The following is a 9985-nucleotide window of genomic DNA, read 5'->3' on the forward strand; positions in this document are numbered from 1 at the left end:
AATACCATGCGATCAATTGCTTGACAAAGATTGCCCGAGCGCAATTCAAGTTTCACACTTTTAGAGATCATGCAAAAGGTGATGTACATCCAGTTAAATACCAGACAAATGACAGTGGCACAAGAGAAATAAGGAAATGACGTGACACAAGCAATAATGAGGGATGGCATAACCATACCTTCTTCTGCAATCAATTTCAATATTATTTCCTTCAAAGATATCTTGCACTTTGTCACAAGGAATTCAAGATGGATCTTGAAAACATCATTGGAATGAGATGTAAAGAATAAAAATAAATCCTCAAGTATGCAGACAAACTTCCCCTTCACATCCTGCGGCAGATAAAATTTTAAAGGCACCTAAATGTCTATAAAACAACTAGTAAACAAAATATATCACGAACGAGTCACCAACCAAAGACAAATCTTCAGGCAATGTCATATTAAATGCTCGCAATAACCCCAAAAACAGGCACGAAAGAAGCTCAGAGTTGAGGTCTTTAGTGTTAGTGTCAACATGATCTTCCAAGATTGTCTTGCAGTCACAATCCGGCATTCTCTTCTTGGACTGTCCGCCACACAATTAATGCCAGGAACCACAAAAATGACATGGGGTGATCGTTTGACCAAAATATACACAGCACAAAAACAGCAGCGAAAAAAATCAGGTCACCTGCTCTGCTGAAATCCCCATAGACTCGAGCTTTTCCCACTCACTTTTCAGGAACGGGAAGCAACGATCAAAAAATTTGGAAAAATGACCATGATCTGACAAAGTATGAAGTGAAAATCACATCCATGACATTACACCAAGAACTCAATCATATTTTAAAATTTAAATATGAAAAAATAAATTCCTTAAACATCAAAAGAAGAAATCTAAAGGAAAATGAAACGATGGTCCTAATGGGCATAACCTTCCTGTGCAGGATCAGTATCGTCAATCAAAACACATGTTTCAAACTGGAATCGAGAAAAGGTCAAAATAAAATAATGAAAATAGTTGTTTCCGAAGTTATATTATGAATCCGACATCAAGCCTTCCTGCAACTGAATCATGCTGTAAAGTTCCAACATAACAATACCAAAAAAAAATTATTTATAATTGCAAAAGACCAACTCTCCACATAATAGTGCCATGAATGAAAAGGGACAGAGAACAAACAGCAAATAACCCAACAAAAAATTTAAGCAACTAAGCTTACAAGATAATGTACTAAAGAGTGTATAAATAAATTAAAGATTAATGTATAAAGATCTGACATGCCCATCTTGTCAGTGAAAACACTTAACAACCCACAAGGTTATCCAAAAACATTCCGGTTATCACAGTAACTTAGTTGCAAGACACAGGTTTATTAAAACTCTCCACATCTTTCGCGAACAACCAACCACAATAAATGGTCACAAATATGAACTTTTTCATATAATTCACTAGCTTGAGACAAAAACATATAAACTCATCTTTCCCCAAAAACACTGTAGTGCAGGTAACCAATGTGATGGCAACATGCTCTCATCAACTGCACATTAAGCAGATAAAACAACCCCTTGAATTTACAAAAATAGAAACTTGAAGATCAATCTAAAGGATAAAGCACGTTAATAGTTGTATGATATAAAAGAAATCAATAGTTATCTCAAGGGCAATCATTAGTGGAGATAAGAAATGAAATGCTTTATGGATGAAGGAGAAAGGCGCATTTACCCATTTTTAATGTCTTTAGGGTCTGCAATAGCACCAAAAATAATAATGTATTTGATTCCTGAGAATTGCAGCATTTAACAAGCCACGGCATATACTCATCAGGGTTTAAAGCGAATGTCTCGGCCAATCTACATATGTTCTCCATATTAATAGCAGATATACGTCCAAGTTCCAATTTCTGCAATTATTTATGATAATTTTAGAAACCAACAGATAGGGAAATATGCTAAGATTAAGTTTAACTACTTTTGTTTATCTGATAATTTGTGGAGGGCAAATTACTTTATTGATAAGGAATTTAATCATCCATTTCCTTAAATACATCGTATGTGAGTGGTGTGCCATGCGTGTATATCAGAAAAACTTGCACATATATTTTCCTGCTGGGGAGAATTCAAGCAATGCGAAAATTTCATGCGGAAATTCTTTCAGTATCAAGAATAGTATGGAATTGAAGCAAGCCATGAAAACCAAAAACAAAACTGATAATATATTACTGGCCCAAATACAATGTGACTAGAGAGTAGGAATAGTTCTCACAATTGTTAAGAACAAAGAGGGCGTTACATGGAGAAGGGAAAGGGGAAATTTATGAGGTCAGAGTTAGAGAGACGATTCAAGCATATTTTCAGTTATTGCTATCTTGTGCTAAGGCAGAAGTATTGATGCTATCTTGTGCTAAGGCAGAAGTATTGATGCTATCTTGTGCTAAGGCAGAAGTATTGATGCTATCTTGTGGTGCTAAGGCAGAAGTATTGATTATCTTTTCTCTCATAAAAGGATAATTTCTGCCAAGTAATACTATTAAGAATTTTCCTTATTCACTCGATGTTCTTTTAATCGGTATATTGTTGCTAAAATTCTGTGATTCCTTGTTAATTTCTTGTTGATGTAACTTGCATTTGGGTTGCCAGAGTATAGTTCATAACAAAACAAAGATCAAGAACTGATAATTTATGATGTCATCCCACTTGTGACAATTTAAATGAAAGAAGTTGTCATCAGGAAGCCACTTCTTTCCTTGTCAGTGTCACTGTCACATATGACATATGCATGAAATCAATGATAAGGGATTATCAACTTACAATACATCTAATATTGTCTTCCGCTTTCAAAAATAAATGTACCTTATCTTGCCCGGAAGGATTGACAAGGTTCTCATAAAAAGGCCACTTAAACTCTTTAACCAATTCCAATGCCTTCAAATTTAATCTCTGGACCTAGCTCATACAACAAGAGCACAAAATTAGCAGGCCATGCAAATAATTTTTTACAGATTGCTGCAAACTACAATTAGCGAAGCAATTACACAACCATAACAGAAAAAGGAAACCTTTGGTCGAATGAGAACTAATGGGAAAATCATAGTTGCTAATGTCATTGCATCTTTTTCTTGATCTTCGGAACTTCTGATAACTTGTTGAAGGCACAATATAGCTGCATCTTCATGCAAAGATGGATTTGTTGATGAACCTGCATTTTGAACAGCATTGGAGAACAATATGAATAAATATTTTCATGGCAAATTTAAATATGTTTGATACAGGCACTGGAGGAACAAACAAGTTCTAGTGTGCCAAAAGATAATATGCACAGGAATCACATGAAGTAAGCAACCATCCATTGCTAGCACAACAAATTGGCATAATCCTGTTATTATCTACGTCCAGATGTTAGCCTTTGTCAATCCTCAACCGCAAACATGTGAACATTTCCCAACTATGGTACTTAGGTTGTTCTTTACAATCATGGCCACCATTCATTCGCCAGAGAGCAAAGTCGTATCAGCATTATATGCAAATAGCAAGAAGGGCAGGTGTAAAATAATTTTTTTTTTATTTGGAAGCATGGAACGTAAATATCTTAAAGAGGATTACATACCTGCATACAACTAAATAAATTTGTGTTAGGCTGGATTCTTCAACGAGTTTAATAGTTATGCCAGCACACAACAACTCAAAGTCTCAAACAACTTTTAAATTACAATAATTACTCTCTCGTCCTATTCTATATTCTTCCTAAACAATAAGAAACATATCACGAAAAACATCACAAATTATTTATCACATCAACTTTGCTCCTGCAAAATCAAAAGGGGTCACGGCATGCAGCCTTTCTGGTAAGATCATTTAAATTCAAGCCCATCAATCTCAAAACTCAATAAAACAATGTTAAAAAGGTGAAAGCCCTTTCAAATGCACTTAAGTTCCAGCTTTATATTTGGTTGATTGGTTACGAGCAATCATTCAGAGCTTAATCTCTTTTTAATAGGTTAAAACGATTGGTAATATGAATCCACAGCATTCAAGTTGTCCTAATCCAACCACTTTAGTCTTCAATTTTTGTGAAAGAATAGGAGCTACAGAAAACTAGAAGACTCAAAATAACGGCATACTCACTTGACAATAAAATATCAATACATCTTCGAAGCACTGATTGTAGCGCTTCAATAAGAAGAGGTGGATTTATAATTTCAGATAAATTCTTCAAACTCAGAGCTGCAAGGACAACATTTATGTCATCGTCAGAAAGCCGGTGCAGTATTGCTGCTTGAATGGCATCGAACTTCTGGACAGGTAGAAGAAAGAAAGTATAAAAATATGCAAAACGAAAATAAGTGATGGAAAATTAACACAAGCGCGGGAATCCAACACAGTAATAATAAAATCATATTACATAACTCATTATGAAGAATCTGATAAAGCTTTTCCAATTTGATCCTCACTTACAATGATATCAAGAACATCATGTGATCAATAAGAAGATTGACTTCTTAAAAAGGTAACGTGTCTGTGAAAAAACTCAGGAATAGAATTATCAACAAGATACGCGAGTACTAGGAGTAAAATCAAATAACAAGTGTATAAAACCAATACTTGTCGACTGGATGAGATTGTGACTATTTAATTTCTGGAAATTAGACCAGCTATGATTTGATTGAGGTGACAACTCAAATACATTGCACAGGTAACGATAATTTGAAACCCAATTTCATGACATGCAAAAAGTCCAAAATCAACAAGCATGTACAACATCCATAACGCCAGAAAATCAACACAACAAACATGTAGTGCATTAATAATGCTAGAAAATCAATGCAATCAACACAACAAGGAGAAGAAGATCTGTACATACATTTCTCTGATTTTTTCAGTCAAAAGATTGACAAATGATTTACCAGTGACTAAGTTTCTCTCAGGAGTGCATTCCATCTTGCTCAGAAAATTCCAAGAAAATGCACATAAAATAATCATTTTCAAAGAAAAACAAACAGTATTACCTTTAAACCAGCAGCTTTATCATGCAGAATGCTAACCACATCCAAGCCCAAGATTGCTGACCGTCGTATCTCAGCCTGTAATATTCCAATGGCATGGCATAAAGAATATTCCATTTCATTAAATTCCAAAATTAAATAACCAGAGACACGGCACTTTCATACTTTAATCTGAATTCAAGCTACGGAGCCAACCATTACTGAGTTCATGGAGGAGTAAGGAAACACAGGTTTACTAGGAGATACCGAAGTTATATATCCCATTGAATGACTCTGAAACAGCATTATTTATCTCTTTCAGGGAATTTAAAGAGGTTTCAAGATCATTACAGGGAAAGACAAATAGAAACAGTCCTTGTGTCCCGGAACACAATGACACCACGTCGTGGACAATGCTAACATTGTAACCTGTTATACTGTCTTGGGCCGAAAACACAAGCCCATACAAGCAAGAAAAGATGCAGAGGAGCCCATTATTCATCAAAGATACACACTCGGCAAGTTCAAGAATCAGGAGTGAAGAAAAGAATTCCAGATCGCATTCTATTATGTTTCATTCTGTTATCTTACGATCTTTGGCTATCAGTAAAGGATTATCCCATGTGCACGATAGCATGAGATAAGGATAGGCTAGTTGGGTCTTTACTTATTCCAGATTTTGTGGTTATCTTCTGTTAGGGAAACTTTGTATAAATTTGCATGTGCATTATCGAGAAAAAAGTTGAAATTTCCTCTCCAAATTCAAGCACGGTATCGTTAGGTTCTCTCATTTAACAAGCCTCCAACTCTCACTTTCACAGTAGACACATCACAGACTTGAATGATCAACCTGTTAATAGACCCATAACACAATCTCAAACGACGGCACGTAACATGTACATATAAAAGAATGCTACCTCCACATGTTCCAGAGCAAAAAATATCCTTGGGTCAGGTATTTCAGTTGAGAATTTCCGATCTTCACCCAATATCTGGCATAGTATTTCGTGGTTTGGAGCAATTCTCCTTGACTGCATGTTTTCATTCTATTTAAATCCATAGGTAGAACTGAGAAAGAATACATTCATGCTCAGAGAAGGAGAGGATAACAAACCTTCAAGAAAGTATATAAGGCTGCACGTGATTCGTTAGGGTACTTCTCACATAAAACAACCAGAATCCGTTTACCATGGAGCCCTGATATGTATTCAAATCGGTAAAATCAGACAAGCCAGGATGACTCTGAAAGAGCAATACTCAACCAAAAGGATGCGTAGAAGCATATTCAAAATAACTAAGCAAAAGAAACAACAGAAGCATAGATGAAAAGCTCAGTTCCAGGTAAAACAACAAACCTGATTCAGAAAATACCAAATTCTTTTCTCGTGATTTAGTCAAGAGCGGAGTAAGAACTTTAGAGATAATGCGATTAATATAAGCTTCCATGGGAACAGTCTCCAATATTGATAATAAAGTGCTACGGCATCGATCATCTGAAGGGCTGCAAAATTTTCAGATGTGAACGTAAGAACTTAGAGACAATGACACATGCTTCCATGGGTACAGTCTCTATTATTGATAGTAAATTCTATAGCATAGATCATTTGAAAGACTGCAAAATTAAACCTTAAGTTTGTAAATAAAATATAAGTAAATAGTTCTAAAGAAGAAGAAAGTATAACCCAACCTATATTGAAGTAAGGACTCCACCAACACAGCCAAGAATCTGTCGATGTTGAACTCCTTGGTCAACCCAGAAAGGATGCCAGGAATATCCCTTCAAAAGCAATTGAAATATAAGAAAATGCACGTACGAAATTTTCAAATAGTATGGTTGAAAGGGCATCTGTATGTGCTAATTAAAATAGGTATAGGGATGTTTGATATTACCTGATTTCATTTAAGACTTCTAAAGTTTTCTTGGGGATTAATTCAACATTTTGAAGCTACACAAAGAACATGATATCAACAATCAGTAGAGGTAACTCTCAATGGAATCCTGAACTAGTGGTTGCTAAAGGTTAGACAGTCTTTCAGACCTCGCAAAACAGAATGGGATACTAAAAGATAAAAACGAGGAGAGGGAACAGGATATGAACACACAAATCACAATGCATCATGGTCTTGTCACTCCCCAAGGGGGGTGCCATCAATCATTCGGCGAATAAGTTAGGATGATCTTGACTTTGACAAGTGTTTTTCCTCGAAAGTCATAACAAATGAAGTACCTGAACCATGTTTATTAGGGCCATAAACGACATGCGCAACCACTGGAAATTAGCTGTTTCTTTTGCATCTACCCTGGCTATGTCAGCAACTGACCGCATCAAGCTTTTGACAACATTAGGTGCGAGAGAAGCCTTTTGGACTAGTAAAGTGACAATCATTAATGCACCAGCCTGTACACAATTAAAAATAAAGGTCAGCCACTAGGAACTAAATTTGTATGCAGTCAAAATAGTAGAATGATAGAAACTGACCTTCTGGTCCTGCCCTCTGCTGTTGGGTTGAAGCCCTGAACTAACATAGGGAAGAATCATCTTCACAATATTACTATCTATAGTGGCAAAGCCCCCCAAAACCTCAAAAACAACTGCTGTGCAGAATGCAGTCATTTGCATTGACGGTTTTCCTTTTTTAATGGTTGCAGTCTAGAATTTTTAACACACATAAGTATTCCGGATAGGAGGTAAGAAGCGAAATTTAACAGAAGAATAAAAGCCAAGAATGAATTCCTACATGATTACATATAGCCTTCAAAACGCCCGTATCTTGAATACACTGCTGCACAATAGCTTCCCTTGGCAATCGTGCACCTGATACTTTAACTCCATCTAGAAACTTCCACTTACTGTTACTGCACGACCGACATCAGACAATTAAGGTAGGTTTAAATGCTGAAGCATCACATGTATAGGCACGAATTCAGATCAGTTTCATTGTCATAACTTGCAACAAATGAATTAGTTAAGCAGAGAAATGAAGAAAAAAAGAAGTATGTGAAATGTCACACAAGAAACTTGGGATGCATAAATAATGTGGTAAAGGGCATACCCTGTGTCAATCAGTTGCATTATTTGAACAAATACATGTGTGTCATGGTACGGCAAGGCACATAAAATCAGCTCTTCCACATTGTACACGTGAATCCTACAGCCCCCAGGTGGGAAAAGAAATTGTCAAGCTTCTGAAACAAAAATATGAAACCTGCAGGCATTTGCAAGATACGCCGCAAGCTGGCAGAAAGAAGCAAACATAAATAGTTGAAAAGAATAGCAAAACAATTACTTGTATCGACGAATTAAATACTCGAGAGTCTTCAGAGCTGAATAAGACTCCAGATATCCCGACAATAATCGTAAATACGAGCAAACAGATGCATTAATTCTAGTATTTTCTTCGACGCCCACCAGCTCCCTGTCCAGCTCCCTGCTCTGATTACTAAACAAATCATTCCTATACTTCCTAAACCTCTCCTCCATACTTATCAAAACCTCCAAACCTGTATTGCAACAAAAAGATAAATAAGCCACAAAAACAAAATCAATTTGTAGAGAGTAAGTAACTTATATGCGACAAGTACCTGAGATGGCGATGTCGAAGATGGCATCGAGATCGATATCAGCGGCGGCTTTGGCATCGAAAAGAATTGAAGGCCGAGTAATGGGACGTCTCCTACCGGGTTCAGGATCGGTGGAGACGTTTAAGATAGTTTTAATTGCCTGAAGCTGAGATGAGATAGAGGCTCCCGCCATTCTCAAACTTTGATTATGAAATTTGGATTACTTGATGTGGCGGAGCGGCGGTGGCGGAGGGAAGAACAGACTTGGCGAGAGGTCCAGTGGGGGTTTAGGGTTTTGTTGCTATAAACGTTATTCTTTTCTTTATAAAATATATCTTTATTATATATTTTTCTTTATATATATATTATATAATTGCTATTTTATGATACACAAACTAATTACAAAATTGAATTTGGTCCAAAATGTGGACATACAATATTGACATTCCTTCTTTCAAGGAACAATATCCAAAGGGTGGAACAACAAATGTATGAAGATTGTTTTCGTATTGTTTTCTTCCATTATAATATTAGTGATTTTTTAATTGATTTTTATCCATTTATGGTCCACTGATTATATAAATCCAATTTTAATCTACCGCAGCATGTCATATTCTCAAGATATCATGTTATAGTCTTGTTGATGAAAAATATCCATGCAGCCTTGCATGAATGATCCAAACATAAGAAAAAAAAAAAAACAAGCATTTGATTGAGTTGTAAGTCTCGAAGTTAAAGCTTGCAATGCAATTTTTAGATAGAGTAATGAAGTTACGTGATACTATCTCTTAGTGAGAGCTTCAATTTTTGCAGAATTTATTTCAAAGCATATCCAAATGGCTGCTTAATTTTCTTGTGCAATTCAATGAATTTAACGAGTGAGATGCTCATATTAAGACAATTTTCTCTTCTGTTGCACTCACATTTGATGGGAACAATTTTTGTCAAAGATTTGCAGGTTATACTATAAATAATTTTGTTGTTTCTACTTGATAATTCATGTTTAACAGTTATGTATATTTTTTATAATGTTAAAAAAACTTACATCATAATTCAACCAAGCATTTAAAAAGTTATATTACACTAGTTATGTTATATAATCATATATCTTTTTAAAGCACACACCTCCGTTAATAGTTTTAATAATCTAGATTATATTTAGTTTTAAAGTATAAAAATAAAATGACAAACACTTGCATGAGACGGATCTTTGGCTCAGACCCATTGTCCTTTTTTAATCCAGCCCAATCTTGATGTCTAAACTCTACTTTTAAAATTGAACGGAGACTCCGCATCTCGAGAGAAATTCCCAACTCATCTCAAATCGAAGCTATAACTCTGTTAATTCAACAAGAGAGATTGCCCATCACTGTGTCGGCTATCTCTTGGTCCTCTCTGTTGGAACACGTTTTCAGATCATAGATCTGATACCCGGTGCAGCGGAAGTTTAAAAATTTTTA

At 35.7% G+C, this 9985-nt stretch overlaps 1 protein-coding gene across 2 annotated transcripts in view; it reads right to left on the reverse strand.

The window, feature by feature from the left end:
- LOC140865481 (uncharacterized protein At3g06530) overlaps positions 1-8828 on the reverse strand; it is a 28556-nt gene extending 19728 nt beyond the window's left edge. For both annotated transcript variants that reach the window (XM_073270143.1, XM_073270142.1), the window contains exons 1-19: positions 8547-8828; positions 8252-8465; positions 8018-8113; positions 7703-7820; positions 7444-7614; positions 7192-7362; positions 6854-6909; positions 6651-6740; positions 6319-6464; positions 6078-6160; positions 5881-5994; positions 4988-5062; positions 4107-4275; positions 3041-3180; positions 2835-2927; positions 1708-1885; positions 673-767; positions 415-567; positions 179-332 (exon numbers count right to left, since the gene is read on the reverse strand). In XM_073270143.1, the coding sequence (XP_073126244.1) occupies positions 179-332; positions 415-567; positions 673-767; positions 1708-1885; positions 2835-2927; positions 3041-3180; positions 4107-4275; positions 4988-5062; positions 5881-5994; positions 6078-6160; positions 6319-6464; positions 6651-6740; positions 6854-6909; positions 7192-7362; positions 7444-7614; positions 7703-7820; positions 8018-8113; positions 8252-8465; positions 8547-8718 (2488 nt within the window). In that variant the 5' untranslated portion in view covers positions 8719-8828. The remainder of the gene's footprint in view (positions 1-178; positions 333-414; positions 568-672; positions 768-1707; positions 1886-2834; positions 2928-3040; positions 3181-4106; positions 4276-4987; positions 5063-5880; positions 5995-6077; positions 6161-6318; positions 6465-6650; positions 6741-6853; positions 6910-7191; positions 7363-7443; positions 7615-7702; positions 7821-8017; positions 8114-8251; positions 8466-8546) is intronic.
- Between the last annotated feature and the right edge of the window lie 1157 nt (positions 8829-9985).

Source organism: Henckelia pumila, chromosome 4 (genome assembly GCF_033568475.1).
Source record: "Henckelia pumila isolate YLH828 chromosome 4, ASM3356847v2, whole genome shotgun sequence".
NCBI lineage: Eukaryota > Viridiplantae > Streptophyta > Magnoliopsida > Lamiales > Gesneriaceae > Henckelia > Henckelia pumila.